The sequence below is a fragment of the Hyperolius riggenbachi genome, chromosome 6 (genome assembly GCF_040937935.1).
Source record: "Hyperolius riggenbachi isolate aHypRig1 chromosome 6, aHypRig1.pri, whole genome shotgun sequence".
NCBI lineage: Eukaryota > Metazoa > Chordata > Amphibia > Anura > Hyperoliidae > Hyperolius > Hyperolius riggenbachi.
This window is the reverse complement of record NC_090651.1, coordinates 220,337,356-220,355,544: the sequence shown is the minus strand read 5'-3', so window position 1 is coordinate 220,355,544 and position 18,189 is coordinate 220,337,356. Positions and strand designations below refer to the sequence as shown.

At 44.0% G+C, this 18,189-nt stretch overlaps 1 protein-coding gene across 1 annotated transcript in view; it reads left to right on the top strand.

Annotated features, from left to right (window-relative positions):
• The window catches only part of ESPN (espin), a 397,424-nt gene that overhangs the window by 303,900 nt on the left and 75,335 nt on the right, over positions 1-18,189 (top strand). The window contains exons 8-9 of the mRNA XM_068242154.1: positions 9,068-9,226; positions 13,534-13,726. Of these exons, the coding sequence (XP_068098255.1) occupies positions 9,068-9,226; positions 13,534-13,726 (352 nt within the window). The remainder of the gene's footprint in view (positions 1-9,067; positions 9,227-13,533; positions 13,727-18,189) is intronic.

Here is an 18,189-nt window from a genome sequence, read left to right as displayed (position 1 = left end):
GGGAAATGCTATAAATTATGTGTATTTTGTGGGAAACAGTGCCACAATATGTGTATTTTACAAGAAACGTTGCCAAATTAAGTCACTGTTTGGGGAAAACTTTGCTGAATTATGTGTATTTTGGGGGAAACGCTGTCTCATTTTGTGTATTTTGAGTAAAACTCCAAATTAACTGGAGGAAATGCTGCCTAATTATGTGTATTTCTGGGTCATCCTCCGTCTAATTATATAGTGGGTTGCAAAAGTATTCGGCCCCCTTGAAGTTTTCCACATTTTGTCATATTACTGCCTCAAACATGAATCAATTTTATTGGATTTCCACATGAAAGACCAACACAAAGTAGTGTACACATGAGAAGTGGAACGAAAATCATACATGATTCCAAACATTTTTTACAAATAAATAACTGCAAAGTGGTGTGTGTATAATTATTCGGCCCCCTTTGATCTGAGTGCAGTCAGTTGCCTATAGACATTGCCTGATGAGTGCTAATGACTAAATAGAGTGCACCTGTGTGTAATCTAATGTCAGTACAAATACAGCTGCTCTGTGAGGGCCTCAGAGGTTGTCTAAGAGAATATTGGGAGCAACAACACCGTGAAGTCCAAAGTACACACAAGACAGGTCAGGGATCAAGTTATTGAGAAATTTAAAGCAGGCTTAGGCTACAAAAAGATTTCCAAAGCCTTGAACATCCCATGGAGCACTGTTCAAGCGATCATTCAGAAATGGAAGGAGTATGGCACAACTGTAAACCTACCAAGACAAGGCCATCCACCTAAACTCACAGGCCGAACAAGGAGAGCGCTGATCAGAAATGCAGTCAAGAGGCCCATGGTGACTCTGGACGAGCTGCAGAGATCTACAGCTCAGGTGGGAGACTCTGTCCATAGGACAACTATTAGTCATGCACTGTACAAAGTTGACCTTTATGGAAGAGTGGCAAGAAGAAAGGCATTGTTAACAGAAAGCATAAGAAGTCCCGTTTGCAGTTTGCCACAAGCCATGTGGGGGACACAGCAACCATGTGGAAGATGGTGCTCTGGTCAGATGAGACCAAAATGGAACTTTTTGGCCAAATTGCAAAACGCTATGTGTGGCGGAAAACTAACACTGCACATCACTCCGAACACACCATCCCCACTGTCAAATATGGTGGTGGCACCATCATGCTCGGGGGGTGCATCTCTTCAGCAGGGACAGGGAAGCTGTTCAGAGTTGATGGGAAGATGGATGGAGCCAAATACAGGGCAAACTTGGAAGAAAACCTCTTGGAGACTGCAAAAGACTTGAGACTGGGGCGGAGGTTCACCTTCCAGCAGGACAATGACCCTAAACATAAAGCCAGGGCAACAATGGAATGGTTTAAAACAAAACATATCTATGTATTAGAATTGCCTAGTCAAAGTCCAGATCTAAATCCAATCGAGAATCTGTGGCAAGATCTGAAAACTGCTGTTCACAAACGCTGTCCATCTAATCTGACTGAGCTGGAGCTGTTTTGCAAAGAAGAATGGGCAAGGATTTCAGTCTCTAGATGTGCAAAGCTGGTAGAGACATACCCTAAAAGACTGGCAGCTATAATTGCAGCAAAAGGTGGTTCTACAAAGTATTGACTCAGGGGGCCGAATAATTACGCACTACCCACTTTGCAGTTATTTATTTGTAAAAAATGTTTGGAATAATGTATGATTTTCGTTCCACTTCTCACATGTACACCACTTTGTATTGGTCTTTCACGTGGAATTCCAATAAAATTGATTCATGTTTGTGGCAGTAATATGAATAAATGTGGAAAACTTCAAGGGGGCCGAATACTTTTGCAAGCCACTGTATGTTGGCTTCTGAAAAACATAGAAGTTGCATAGGCGCTAGGATGGCCTGCAAAGGGGTACAGGTGCTGAAAAGGTTGAGAACCACCGCTTTAGAATGAGCAAGTGCCTCATCGCTAGTTAACATCATGGACTTGATTCACAAAAGGGTGCTAACTTAGTTAGCATGCCTAAAAGCCCCTTAGCATGCCTAAAGCCGTTTAGGACACGCAAATTTTCACACGCTAAGTTAGCGCGCACAAAGTTTAAGCGTGGTGCACGCAAAACGTTGCGTTGCACCGGGTGCGCCTAAAACGCATATGGTGCGATGTTTCACTGCGATGCGGTGCGATGTACTGCTTAGCACCCTAGTTAGCACGCCCAAAGCATTTAGGCGTGCTAACTGAGTTAGCACCCTTTTGTGAATCGCGCCCCATGGGTGTAACAATCTGCACAGCTACTATTGGACCTGGAAGCAGGGAGGGATTGCATAGTAATTCTATTGTTAACCTGATGATTACAAGGAGTGAGGTATATGCCCACTGCCCTTCCATTCATTCCCTTTAATAGCCGTGTCAGCTCTCTGATCCCCTCCTAGTCATCTATTACTATAACCTGACAGGTGGTGGAACAATGGGGAAGGGATCATTTGTGGAATGCTGTCCATAGGCTTTACGCAAAGACACTAATCAGCTGCCTGGTATTCCCTGCAGCTTCAGAAATTAGATTACCAATTACGTGACAGTCACACGGAGCAGAGCTTCACTCAAAGGTGTGAGAAATCGCGGAAGGACAGCCGCCTCTACTCAGCGCGAGGCGGCTGTCTCCGTGAGGGACTTGGCGGAGCGCGGGAAAACAGCCGCCTCTACTCAGCGTGAGGCGGCTGTGAAGGGCATGGTGGAGTGCGGAGAAACCGCCGCGTCTGACGCGGCGGTTAGAGCACATGGCCACATTACAGAAACACCGCAGAGCGGTGCTGGGGTAGCTGGGACGCATAGTCTGTCCAGATTCAGAATGACGCGCGTGCGCGCGGAGAGGCAGGACCTATATGGCAGCCAGAAGAGGGTCAGCTGACCAGGCTGGTCAGCTGACAACTCGGCCCTCTCTCATTGGTCCAGCACTTAGGGAGGTGCTGGAGAGGTTGTGTGTATAAATACTGGAGGCTGGTCATTCTGCTGGTTGTCTGGCGTTGCGATCACATAGTGGTAGCACTCAGACCTGAGTCAGATCCTAAAGTGTGCCGGGACCAGCTGGAGCTGTAATCCTGCACTTAGTTAGATTCTGTTGATAGTTTAAAGTACTAGTTTGATTGTGATTATCTGTTATGACTTTCTGCCTGCCTGACTACTCTCCTGAACTCTGATCCTGTACCTTGTCATTCTAATACTCTGTTGCCGAACCCCGGCTCGTCCTTAGACTCTGCATCTGCCTTCTGATTTTGTACCTCGATATTTCTGATACCCTGTTGCCGAACCCTGCCTATACTTTAGACTCCGCCTCTGCCTTCTGAATCTGTACTTTATCTGTCCGTGTGTTTACGACCTGGCCTGTCCGACCTCGAGAACCGACCTTACTGTTTGAGGCGGTTTCCAGTCCTGGTAGTGACACTCCCCTTTGAGTGTCACTCTCGTTCCTTCTCTCAGCCTGACTCCTCCTTCCGGGAGAGTCTAGAAGGAATTGTGCAGGACTCTTTACTGCTCTGAGGCCCAGCCCTCTGTATATTACTGTTTGCACCAAACACTCTTACTTCCCAGGTGACCAGAGGTTAGCTTATATATCTGATTATCGGTGATACTGCAGATCATCTATAATCTGGTATATATCTGTATTCCCTGTGATACTGCAGATCACCGGTAATCAGATCCTCTCTCTGTGTTACACCGATCGTTACAAAAGGTATAATGAATTTTGGTGCAATTGTTGGCCGACTGAATTGCATCACATTACTAGAGATTGTCAATGACATGCAAATTATTTTGGCTTTCATGCAAGATCAATGCAAATGGACTGCCTGTCAGTTAAATTAGGCCCAGTTCCAAACAGCATGCAGTTTACACTCAAGCCAGAATTATTTGCATTTCATTGACCATCCCTAGTAATGTTCCTGTTCATGTTCCTGGTTTGTACAATCCATGACTGATCTTACATAGATTAATATGATAATGCAAAAAGAGCAGAGAATCCGGGAGCACTCGTCAGTAAAACTCCAACACTTTAATGAATCTTCATCCTCAGCAATCAAACAGTGAAATATAAAAAAAAAAACATAAAACTTATCAGACACATGGCAAAGTTATGGAGGTGTGGAGGAAGGTCAAGGATTGTTTTGCCCAGAGGGCTTTCTGAAGACCGAGTGTCTAGACCAAGATTGCACGGTCTTAAGAAAGCCCTCTGGTTGAAACGATCGTCGACCTTTGCAGGGCTGTGGAGTCAGAGCAATTTTGGGTACCTGGAATCGGAATCGGTGGTTTCAGTAAACTGAGTGTGAGGAAACGCAGAAAAGCCGCCGCAAGGGCTCAGAGTGAGGCGGCTGTTTCCGCGTCTAACATGGCGGCACAACGCGAAGAAACCGCTGCATGTCGCATGGGCAGAGCGGTGGAGTCCGCGTTGGATGCAGCGGATTGCACGCATGGCAAAGCTGCTGACATTGTGGCTGGACGCGGGGAAACCGCCGCTTGCTTAGAGAGCGGGGCGGCGGCCCCCGTGCCTGAATCAGCGGTTACATTACAAGACATGTCTGGTGTGGCTGGAACTGCTAGTCCACACAGGTTCAGAAGGACGAACGCGCGCTGAGAGACAGAGCTTATATGACAGCCAGAGAAGGGTCAGCTGACCGGGCGGGTCAGCTGACATTTTCACCACCTTCCATTGGTCCAGCACTTAGGGGAGGCGCTGGAGAGCGCTTTGCTATATATACTGGGTGCTGGTCATTCTCTGGTTGTCTGCCGTTGCGATCACAACTTGGTAGCACTCAGACCTTGTCTGTATCTGTGTTCTAGCATAGTTTCCAAAGGTGTTGATGATCAAGGAACTCACACCTTAGCATTAGGAATATTGAACTGTATTATTTGTTATGACCTTCTGCCTGCCTGACTATTTCTCTGAACTCTGATTCTGTACCTTGCTATTTCTGATACCCTGTTGCCAAACTCTGCTCGTTCCTGGACTCTGTATTTGCCTCCTGATTCTGTACTGTGCTATTCTGATACTCCGTTGCCAAACCCTGTCTGTTTATTGGATTCCGTATCTGTCTCCTGAATCTGTACCTTATCTGTCTGTGTGTTAACGACCTGCCTTGCCGACCTCGAGAACTGGCCTTACTGTTAGAGGCAGTTCCCAGACCTGTTAGTGACACCCTCCCTCTCGGGTGTCACTCACGCTCTGTCCTTCCTACTCTCAGCCTAGCTCCTCCCCCCCGGGAGAGTCTAGGCCATAGGAGGGAACATACTTCTGGAGAAGTACTCAAAGTATACTGTTGCATCTAACACTCACTTGTTCTCTCTGGTGTACAGAGGTTAGTAGATATATCTGATTATCGGTGATACTGCAGATCACCAATAATCGGGTATATTCTGTATTCCTGGTGAGACTGCAGTTCACCGGTAATCAGATCCTCTCTGTGTTACACCGATCGTTACACTGAGGAGTTGGAGTAGGATGATTTTTGAACCAAATCCATAGCCTTTGTAAAAAATTAGGCTTAAGAGTCGGAGTGGAGAAGTTGGAGTTGGAGCAATTTTGGGTACCTGGAGTCGGAGTCGGTGGTTTCATAAAACGAAGAGTCGGATGATTTTTGTACCGACTCCACAGTCCTGGACCTTCGCACCTCCATATCTTTGCCATGTGTCTGATAAGTATTACGTTTGTGTGTATCTGTCTGGAATAAGTTGTGTAACTGCAGTAAACACGCTCTCTCTTTAGCTTAGCAAAGCAATTGAGGGCTTATATCCACTGGTAGCCATGGCCGTTACTGATTTGGCCATGGCTCCTGTTCTGCTGTGTAGCCTTAGCCCGAATTACTAAGCCATGCCATGTAAGGTGATAGGGATTTGGCTGCATGCTGCAGAAATCTGCAGCATGCCGTCCAGATTCACACAGCAGTGTAATGTGGGCAGAAAGCCACTGAAAACATAGGCAGCGTTTCCCTGTGCAGCTTGCTAGCACGGAAACGCTGCAAATCTGTTTATAGAGGGCTGGTGCACACCAGAGCGGTTCTGAAGCGTTTTTTAAAACGATTGCAGGGGGAAAACCGCTTGGCTAATGAAAGTGAATGGGATGGAGCGGGTCGTTTTTCTCACAAAGCAAACTCGGGGGCTGCAGCATTTTTTAGATTTCTCAGGCGTTTCTGCCTCAATGTTAAAGTATAGAAAAATGGAAAACCGTTCTGAAAAATGCTAGATCAGGGCAGTTTTCCAGGTGTTTTTGTTACAGAAGCTGTTCAGTAACAGCTTTACTGCAACAAAATATGACATCTGCTACGCAAAAATGCTCCAAAAAACGCTAGGCATGTTTACAAAACGTCTCTAAACATGCCTAGAATCGCTCTGAAATCTGCTTCAAAAACCTCTATATAAAGATTAAAAGTAGTAATTATCTGCATGCTAATGCACCCAAGCTGGTCCTGCTGATCGCCGCGGTCCAGGGCAAGTTACATCCGGTTTTCGTCACTCAACTTCCTGTGACGTCAGCGCTATGCGTATCAACATCTGCCGATTCCGCGTTCCACCGTAAACCAGTGCGGTCTAAACGGCGCATTGCGGTGATGTGTATGATGTGACCTAAACGTTGCATGTCTGTAAATGTTCAACTACAACTTATGCGACCATAATGGCTCATAAAGTGCGACGCAAACGGCGACGGGAAATGGAATGAATTATAAAGTTGAACTGCTTGCATCCGAATGGACTTAATCTTGATTTTGATCTTAATTGTTTTTTAGCTAACTCATAATGTCCTTTGGGGAGAAGACAAGGTAGGGCCCACCAACATTCTACATCTAATTTTACTTTTTTTATATTTATAATGACAACAAGCACTTAAGAAATTAGAAATCATCTAAACACCCATAGAATAGTATGGGTCGGACCAGCTTGGGTGCATTAGCCTGCAGGTAATTATTGCTTTTCATTTTTATATATATATATATATATATATATATATATATATATATATATATATATATATATATATATATATATATATATACAGTGCTTGCCCGCCCACTCCTGTTTACTTCCCCTGAGAACAGCCTGGAGCCGAAACTAGTCGGGACAGAAGCGGCAGCACGTACCAGGGTCGCTGACAGAGGGCTTTTAGTACCACATTGGGTGGGAAACGATTTACGCCGAGAGAGGGTCCTAAGTGGATTGGGGCCCTCTTGAAGTGGTGGAAGAGTGGATCAAGTTGCATCACTAAGAAGCAATAAGAGGAACTAACCTGCGCTGTGATTTACTGCAATATATTCACCCTGGATACAAGGATCTATCCCTACACAGCAGCAAAACTGCTTATTGCTGGGTTATCAGCTGTGGCGCCTTAGCCAACACTATACAACTGATAGATATTCATATCAGGTAATCACACCACTTATGTGGTGTACAATTGACCTGTCAATATCAAAAAAGAGACTACATAAATCAGGATATTATTTCAGGCAGTTCCTGGTCAACAAACAAGATAGGGAATGTAGATTCTTTCCTAACCTGAATCTGTCTGTAAGTCAGAACACTGTGTCTCCAATGCAAATGAATTAGATCATGAATTTTGATGTATTTTAGTCTTGTTCTTCTTACAAAAAAATGTAAGATTAGGTTACACTTTAAGTGCCGTAAAGGATATATGTAATATTGAGAGTAACCATCAGGAAATAATAAATGTTATATAATAATACTGTATATTCTGGCGTATAAAACTACTTCTTAACCCTTGAAAATCTTCTGAAAAGTCAGGGGTCGTCTTATACGCCGGGTGTCATTGATGCCGGGTGATACGCCCTATCCTGTTACCGCCTCTCAGATCTCGCTGCTGAGGACTGTGAAGTGGCGCAGGTACACATGTGCGAGATCTGAGAGGCAGAGAAGGAGGTATATAGGATACAAAGGTGGGCCAGAAGGGTGAAAGAGGCATGTTTTATGGGCACAGTGCAATCTATTCTTCTATACCGCTCTGATAAACAGGTAGACAGGGAGAGCTGAACAATCCACTTAGGGAGAGGGAGAGTTGACCAATCCAACCAGTCAATCGCCTATATACTGTTGTATACTGGGTACCACTTACAGTACAGCACCAGTATCTGTTCATACATAGCACCAGTATATGAATTTTTTTTAAATTTGTGTTTGGTTTGTGTTTGAAGACGGGTAGTCTTATACGGCGAGTATATCCCAAACTCTATATTTTAACTGGAAAAGTTGGGAGGTCGTCTTATACGCAGGAATATACGGTATATGGTTTTTTATAGCTATTTCTTTCTCTGTATGGGATAAAGGTCTTTGCTATCTATTTAAAAAGGGATTCTCTACAGTCAGTGGAATGTTAAATATCTTACCACTTACGGCGACAGGCATGATGATGCAATGGGCGCACGGTGGGGGTGCGCATGGCCGACTTCACCTGAGAGTCGCTGATTACCACAGCCGCCAGCGTCCCGAGGACAGGGAAGAAGAGGATGCTGAAAGACCTAGCAGGCTACAGGGGGGCTGGAGGAAGCCCCAGGTAAGTCCAAATTTTAATTTTAAGTACCGCTCAGGGTCCCTTTAAAGGGGGGACTTGGATTCTTTCCATGCATTATAAAACTTCCATGTCTATGATTACTTGGCAATACTGGGCGGTGTTAATCCGGAGATTTTATCTGATTGCCACCTAGAGTCGGTAAGGCTTTTTTCTCTGTTTTTAGGCTAATTGGTCCAAGTCTTGTAAGGGTTTTTCACCTTCCCCTGGATCAACTGGGATATGATAGGGAGCAGGCTAGTGTTGTACTATATTTTCTGGTTGGACTTGATAGACGAATGTCATTTTTCAAACAAATTATCTACTGTATGTAACTGTGTGTGCTTCTTGTAATGGGGTAAAAAAAACTGGTATCTCCATTGCTGCGGTAGTAGTTATTCAATTTATTGATGATCTTTGTGTAGTGCTCTGTTATGCAAAGGTGTATTTTAGAAGGCATATTGTTTTACTGCAGTGCACAATGCTTTCTACTGTATATTTTTCTGTATGCTCTACAATCTTGGAACTTTTTTTTTTCATTTTGCAGTTGACGTCGCGAGAAAACAGTCCGGAAGGACTACGGAGAGTTGACTCTTGCAGGAAGTCCAGAAACTTCAACAAACAGCCCAGCACTGGGGATTACTACAAATACCTGGGACACAACTCAGAATCCCCGGAGGGTAGAAACATGGCGCACAGTGAGGAGGTAATGCCAGTGAGTCAGTCAATGAGTACCCAAAAACTGGTCATTGATTTTTTTTTTGTCAATTCTTGCGTAATTCAAGGACTTTCCACTGATGTCCTTAAGAGATTGAAAAAGGCAGCAAATCAAACATTGCTCCTATATCCATCCGTAAATAAAATACCAGTTTTGAGTAGAAATAAATGTTATAAGAGGGGATGCAAAGCACATCTGTGGGCATATAAAAAATATAATTCTATCCAGTTATGGAAAAAACATTAAATATATTTTCATACACAGCTGCTATATGTTCTTAAAATTATCTCCCTGTTTTCCCCCATTATCCCATGCATAGCAGCACGCAATAGAAGACTTGGACATTATTGTACTATTAAACTTGCACTAAGTTTATAGGAAGACAAGTCATCAGGTCACCTGGTCCAGTGTAGTACTGATTTTGGCAGGTCCAGTTAACAGGCTGAGCTTGATTTTAAGTTCTGTGGGAAAAGTGATGCTATGCTATTTGGGGAATCTAGAGGCATCGGAATTTCAGAACCTACAAGACATAATTACACATATTTACTTAAGGATTCAACAAAATATTAGTAGATTAATGGATGGGCATGGTCAACTTTGTAAACAGCAAGAAAAGGGGGCTTTAAAGGGGACCTTCAGCCTAAGCAAACATACTGTCATTAAGTTACATTAGTTATGTTAATTAAAATAGATAGGGAATATAATCTCTTACCCACCCTGTTTTAAAAGAACAGGCAAATGTTTGTGATTTCATGGAGGCAGCCATCTTTTTCATGGGGGCAGCTATCTTTTTGGTTGGAAGGAGGTAACAGGGAGTATGAGACAAAGTTCCAACTGTCCTGTGTCCTGATCACCCCTCCCAGCTCAAATTCAAAATAAAATTTAAAAAAATAAATTTGCACCAAAACAACAGAAAAAGAACAACAACATTAGAAATCCTATCATGCTTTGCACAGCATCAGGGGAAAAATGCCTGGCAGTTTTCTTCTGTGCAGCTAAAAATGAGGCTTGGGTAAGAAAAACAAAGTTATGATGCTGTGAAACTGTTAAAGAAGCAGCAAGCCTTTTCAGTGCTGCTGAGTAGATTTTTAGTCTGGAGGTTCACTTGAATGAAGGAAACACACATCTCTAGCTATGGCTTTCTAATTATTACTAGCTGATGACCCAGCATTGCTCGGGTATGTATTTGGTTGTTGATGGGTCCGGCAACTTTTTGTAATCTTGGCACACATTCAGTCAATGACCAAGTTTGTGAGCTTTGGGGTCCTTGGCAGCAATAATGTAAGAATGGCAGCAATTTAAATATTCCCCTTGAAAATCAATAGGTGAATTTTGATTAGCTGTTGTAGGCTACACCCACTTTCCTGAATATTTATCCCAGTCACCCAGTGAACAACTGTGTTAAGTTTGAAAACCCTGCGATTAACAGTATAAGAATGGCTGAAGCTTACACTTTCGCATTTAAAATGAATGGCTGAAATTTGATTGGCTGTTTTATGCTCCGTCCACTTTACCTGAATTTTTAACTTCATTCATCAAAAAGACAAAGACAAACATTTATATAGCAATTTTCTCCTGGCGGACTCAAAGCGCCAGAGCTGCAGCCACTAGGACGCGCTCTATAGGCAGTAGCAGTGTTAGGGAGACGTGCCTAAGGTCTCCTGCTGAATAGGTGCTGGCTTACTGAACAGGCAGAGCCGAGATTCGAACCCAGATCTCCCATGTCAGAGGCAGAGCCCCTTAACCAAGTCAAGTGACAACTGTGCCAAGTTTGTAGACTCTGGCTTATTTAAAGTGAGAATGACAGCCTTCTTAATTTTCCCATAGAAATCTGGGTGGTTAAATCTGATTGACTGTTTGTGGTTTCCCCCAAATGTGCGGGAGGAAGGGGGTGAAACCCCCAAGTTTTCGAGTGGTGATGGTGTACAGACACACACATACGTTTGTTTTAATATATATAGAAATTTTGGAATTATCTATCCCCACCATCTTTCTTGACACTGTAAAATGGAGAGTACAAAATACAGTTACAAAGCAAGCAATGATGGGATACAAATAATACAGAACTGAACTGGTCAGCTGATAAATAGAGTGTAAATAGATGTGGAAAACCGTAAATGTACCGTGTTTCCCCAAAAATAAGAGAGTCTTATATTATTTTTTGCTCCAAAAGATGTACTAGGGCTTATTTTCAGGGGATTTCTTATATTTCTATCAGGAACTGTCTCTCAGCAGAATATTTCCTGTTCTTTTGTACTGTGCTGTTTCTGGATCTGAAGGTATGCTACTGTACTGATCAGGCACCTGCCCTGACACAGCTGATAACTGTAGTATGTGCTGGAATGACAGGACCGATGCTCGATCGGCACTGCTGTGTCACTGCTTGCTGCCTTTTCCTCGTGTGCAATGTACTGATCAGGCATGTGCCCTGTCATCCCTGCACAGAGCTGATAACCTTGCTGTGTTCTGGGAAGACAGCACTGGTGCCCATTCGGCATTGCACCATTGTGTCCCCGCTTGCTGGCAGCCTTTTTCTCCTCTTTGACTTCCGCTAGGTCTTAGTTTCGTGGTAGGACTTATATATCAAGCATGCTCAAAATTCCAGCTATGACTTATTTTCAGGTTAGGTCTTATTTTCAGGGAAAGAGGTATTGTGTATTTCACAGCAGTAGAAAATAAAGAGAGCTCGGCCCAATGTAGTTTCCATTCTAAGTGTTTAAGGGGTAGAACAGTTGGTTAGTAAATGCGTGCAAGGTGCTGGTGTGGTGGGTGATGACCACTTATAGCGTACTGGGTAAGATTGTGATTGCATTCAGTGGTAAGTTTTTAGGTTGTGCTTAAATATGGTAAGTGTGAGTGAGTGATCAACAGATTGTGGAAGTTCCAGAGGAGGGAAGGAATTTGAGAGCAGTCCTTTGTGTGAGAATAAGAAGAGAAAACTAGAGGAGAACACAGGGAAATATTGTAGTGGCTGGAAGGTGTAATGGTTAAGGGCTCTGCCTCTGACACAGGAGACCAGGGTTCGAATCTTGGCTCTGCCTGTTCAGTAAGCCAGCACCTATTCAGTAGGAGACCTTAGGCAAGTATCCCTAGCACAGTGTTCTCCCCAGAATTTTTTTCCAGCCGGGTGGCATGAAAAATTAGCCGGGTGGCATGAAAAATTAGCCGGGTGGGGCGAGATGAGAAAATGCATGGCTGGCACTTCTTTCTTACAGCATAGGAAGCGGTGAGCTGATGACAGCCGGGTGCTCACAAAAACTAGCCGGGTGGAGCACCTGGCTAAAAGAGCCTGGGGAGAACACTGCTAACACTGCTACTGCCTATAGAGCGTGTCCTTGTGGCTGCAGCTCTGGTGCTTTGAGTCTGCCAGGAGAAAAATAAATGTTATTTGTCTTGTCTTGTCTTGTTACTAGAAGGAAGTTTGCAGTGTAGGGTGGTATCTGGAGAGAAGTGTGGATATGTAAGAGGAGGCTTTGCAGGTGAGAGTTAGATTCTTGTATTGTGTCCTGTGTATGATAAACAGCCAGTGGAGGGACTGACTGAGCTGGTTTTGCACTAGAGAAGCGAGAGGCGACATGGAAGAGTTGTGCCACAGAGTTCATGATGGACTAAAGTAAGGACCAGTCAGTTAGCAGGTGCGCCACAGAAAAGGGTGTGGCAATAATCAAGTTGTGAAATAATCAGGGCATGCACAAGACTTTTGGTTGTGTTCAGGGTAAGAAAGGTGTGAATGCTGTCAATATTTTTTAGGTGAAGTCAATAGGAGTTGGATAGTACTGTATATTGGTGTATGATTTGAATGAGTGAGAAAAAATATTACACCTAGGCAGCAAGCTGGGCGGACAGGGGTTATTGGAGCGTCATCAACCTTGAGGCAGGGGTCACACTTATCAGCTTTCGTACGCGTTTTCTGCACAGAAAAACTGACTTCAACTGAGAACTCATGTTAATCAATAAGCAAGGTCACACTTTAATGCAGATTTCGCACGCAGAAAAAAAAACTGACATCTTGCGCAATTTGTCAGTTTTCTCTATAAATTACATTAGCTGCTGTAAGGCAGGGGTCACACTTGTCTTTCAGTTTTCTGCAAAGTGTAGAAAACTGAAAGACAAGTGTGACCCCTGCCTCATTGTTATGTCAGACACAGGAGTGAAAGCAAAAAAATGTAAAATACACGTTTTAGAAGTAAAGTCCTCCCAGAGTAAAATGCTGTATAAATTCCTTTTCTCATATGTTGGTGTCACTTACAGTAAGGAATAAAAAACGTTTCCATTCATATTATTTTTCTTTGCAGGGATCTCTTCTCTCCAATGAAAGTGTCCACAATGGTGGTACTACAGACAAGAAGCCTGTAGGAAATGTTCCACCACCTCCAGTCCCTCCTCCGCTTCCTGACAATTTCTGTTACCCACCACCTCCTCCTCCATTGCCAACTGAGGCTTCAATCTCCAGCTCCATGCAGAGGCGCTCTTCCAACTCTACCGGAAGTAAGTTCAAAGTTGCCATGTTGATTAACTTCATAATTTATTGTCAGTTTTGCCAATAAAAAGGTGATGTTTTATTTATGTAAATTACAGTACTCACTTATTACTGGCACACTTGTTCCATTTAAACATTCTAAATTGAACAGGAATTTGAGTATGCAGCATGCTCTTTGGGTAAAGGGATACCATCTCTTGGCATGGTTGTGGTTACAACAAGCCGGACTTTGGAATATCAGTAGTAGGTATCAGCAAAGTTGTCCTTCGCAAGTTTGCGAGAATCTTACAAATCAGTTTTGCAAAACAGGCATTAACATTTGCATTGCAATCGAAAAATCGATCGAAATTCAGACCGGACATGTTGGAAATAATCGATCTGGCAGGTAAATCTGCCAGAAAATTGTATGGTGTGTACTTAGCATAAGACCAAACCCTTACCCACACAAACACCGGGACAGCTGACATGCGCCATGCAGATACTGTCCATTTTTTTTACACTTTTTTTTACAAAATTAAATATTGTGTTATAAACATACTGTAGGCATGTGGTTGCTAGTTTTCCGCGTGATTAATTTAATGCCACCAAACCCTAACAGAGCTCTGTGGGATACATTGCAGAGTAATAATTGTCATTTTTTTCCCACTTCCAAATATTTGAATCCTTCAGCAGGATGACATGAATGCCACCAAAACCTAACCTTAACAGAGCTCCACATACATATTATACATAGTATATTGCACATACATTGCAGAGCAAAAATGTACATTTCTTAGGGCTCTTTCACATTAGGGCAGACTTTGTGCGTTAACGCAAACGGAAGCCGTTTGCGTTAACCAAGGTAAGATGAAAGTCCATAGACTTTCATTTTACCTTTCACACTCGACGCTGCGTTTCGATGCGTTGCGGTTCCGACGCACCCGGGCGCAGTTTTTCCTCCAACGCATCCGCGAGCCGGCGGTTTCCGTCGGGTTTAATTACCAGCTACCGCCGCTGATTACGTCGCAACGCAGATACCCGACGACACGCCGCAGGCAGACAACGCGTGCAGGAGAACGGCTCCTGTTCGCGTTGTCTGATGTGAAAGAGCCCTTAAGAAGACCACTCTGTTATCTCTAATCAATTGGACAATTTGACCAATGGAATATCAAAGGGATATAACAAGTGACTCAACTTTGTGACACTAGCATAAATGCAAATTGTGACTTTTCAGCTTTGGCCACTAATTTTAGGTACATGTCTTCTGTGAGAATAAGCAATCAATGCTACTTTTTATATACAGTATACTGTAGTAACAAGAATATATGCCAGGCTTGAGTGTGCGGTCCTTGGATGACGGTTAGGAGATCTGTGCAGAGGAGGTACTCTATTTCCATTGGTGAAAGGTTAGAACAATAAGATAAAACACAAGCAAAGAACAGGATCCATCAACAGGGAACAGAGGGAACCCAGATGACAATGAGTGGCAGGATGACATTCAGGAATAGGTAATCTAGCCCACCATGGTCTTTATTCCGCAGTTTGTGTCAGTTCAGGGGTACTTTATGGGCAATCACCAGAATGTGATGGGGAAAAAGGAAACCAGAAATCCTTCCACTGAATGCACTGAAAAGTATTGAATTTCATTTGCAAAACAGAAGGTCACTATTTCATGAGCATGTCCAAAAAACAAGACTGATACTTCAATTGATGTCAGTGAGTGGAGCCTTGCAGACCACTGCTTTACAAACCTAACCGAGGTATCCAGACCCAGTGGTCTGGAACATATCAAGCTTTATTTATACAGCACTATGGATTCTAATTCAATTTTGCATACAGCTGTTTATGGCTAATATAGCATCATAAGAGCAAGGTATGGAGACCTGTGGTCTTTGCCATTTTGATGCTACAGGTGAGGCATCTCAGTTCTAATACCAGAGGGTGCAACCACCATGTGAATATTTCGTGATTAACCTACATAATTTAGTTCTGCAGACCCTAAGGGCCATTTCAGACTATAAATGCTTATGTGTGCTGCAGTGCATGGAGGACTGTAGAATAAGCCCATTGTTTTAAACAGGCCCTTTCTCACATGGTCTGCTGCAGTGCACAGAGAGCTGCTGTATGCAGTTCACCACACAGTGCACATTTTTGCTATTCATCTTTTTGAATGGCATCTACTCTGTACTAAAAAGATTGTATTGCTCTGAAAGGTAAAGCAGCGCACATATACAGTGTGAAAGGTCGCTGAGACATCATTTTTTGAATATATGAAGAAATATACATTATATTGATGCCCCACTAGCATAATTTAAAGACTGCAACCATGATTGCACAAGTCAAATGCATTTCACAGACCCAAACACATGAAAAAGCATAAGAAATTATTTCTGTAGTGGTAAGCAATGTAAAGCAGCGAGCACTTATTCTGGGTCTCCGCTATGCAGAATATTGTTCTAGGTATGCAGAAGTGATGGTACAATCAATAAGAAATTAACCAAAAATAATTTAAAGCTTATCTATTATCTATATACAGTTGTTTTGGCCGTGTCTGGGAGAGGTCTTGTGCACAAAAAGGTTAATATCAATTAGTCATTTTTGTGGACGTCAAATATAGTATGCGCAACCATATTACACTATGCAATAGAAAAAGGAAAAAATACTGGTATAAAGCGCCACATCAAATTACGTCCAACACACGATTTTTATTGCACAAAAATTGGGACACATGTGTGCTCTAGCACCACTGAGTATTCCACATAAACATGACAATTCAAATTGTTAACACAGACACAGACAATTAAAACCTGAGGTGCCACCTGGGTCATTTTACGCATATCCAATCATACACAAAAGGCTATTGGACCATATGCACTTTTGGTTAGGCTCCCTGTGTTTTTGTACATATATGCCAGTCTGTCTATTGTACAGCGTGCAATCGCCTGTTTAGCATGCTGTTAGTTGCCAAGCAAGTAGTAAAGCTACTGGTTAATAAGCATGGTCCTTCAGATGTTTTTAGGATCTCATGCATTGATTATATATATGCGCATATACTTGCAGTTTTTGGTGCAAGGAATTGACGCAGTGTGCCACATACTGCTCCACAGGGGGACAATTCCAGCTTCCAGTTATTGGTAATGCTTGATTTCTATGGGCCCATGAAGTCCTCACCGGTGTGCTTGTAGCACTGCGCAGGCTTTCCTTTTAATGTTGGTCTGGCTTTGACTTGTAGTCCACCGCTACTTCGTATTAGGTTGGATAGAGAGATGGACCTTTTTAATGCATACAGGGTGCCGTGCGTGCTTTGCAACGGCGCCTGCTCGCACTTTGGCCTCGATATCAGTCCTTGCACACAGCGGCAGCAGAGTCCGCACGCTATAGCTGGCTTTGCAGGAAGCAGGGTCGCATGGCCGGCAGGTGGCTCCTCCCACCTACGCGTTTCACGTCATTAGACGTTTCATCAGGGCGTGAATCAATAAGAAATTAACCAAAAATAATTTAAAGCTTATCTATTATCTACTATGCCATTGCATTGCTCATAAAGGTTGCCCATATAAGTACAGTATTTACCGTATCAACCACCAACTATTTTCTTATGTCATGTAACTAGCAGTTGTGTCTAAAAATTCCATAAATGTAAATGTTCCAAGCATGGTTCTGTTGTGCTCATTCCAGCATGGCACACCTTAGGCCAGCAGTGGCGAACCTATGGCACGCGTGCCCAAGGTGGCACACAGAGCTGTCTCTGTGGGCACGCGTGCTGTGTCCCATCGCCACCGCCGACAATCTGGCCGCACGCCTGGAGGGTTGGAGCGGGAGGTAGAGAATGCCCGACCGGGAGCAGTGCCCAGGGGGAGGGGAGGAGGCGACTATCATGTCACCGTATTCCTCCATAGTACTGCTGCTGTGGAAGAAACAGCTTCAAACTCACCTTCCTTGGCTCTGGGCTCCATCAGACGCTAGAGTTCCAGGTCCACACTGTCTCCTTTCCATTGCCGCTCACACTACTACCTGATTCGGTGTGAGCGGCAGTGCAGAGGAGACAGCGTTGACCTGCAGCTCTAGCATCGGATGGAGGCCGCAGCCAGGGAAAGTGAGTATGAAGCGGTTTCTTCTGCAGCTGCAGCACTATGGAGGAGTACAATGACAGGAGGGGGCCCCGATGTAAGTTTACTACCCCATAACTGCCACCAGCAGCCCGTGTAGTCACCCTTCCACCTTCCCCACAGCAGACCATGTAGCTGCAGCCCACCCCACAGCAGCCCACTCTCCCACCCACCTACCTACCTATGCCACAGCAGCCAATGGAGTCCAACCTCCCACCCACCTTCCCCACAGCAGCCCACCCTCCCTCCCACCCCTCAGCAGAACATTGAGCCACCCACCTCACAGCAGACCATGGAGCTACCATCTCATTCGCCCAACGCACAGCAGCCCATGGAGTTAACCTGAATTATCTTGCCAGCTACTATCCGTGGAGGTAGAGGTGGGG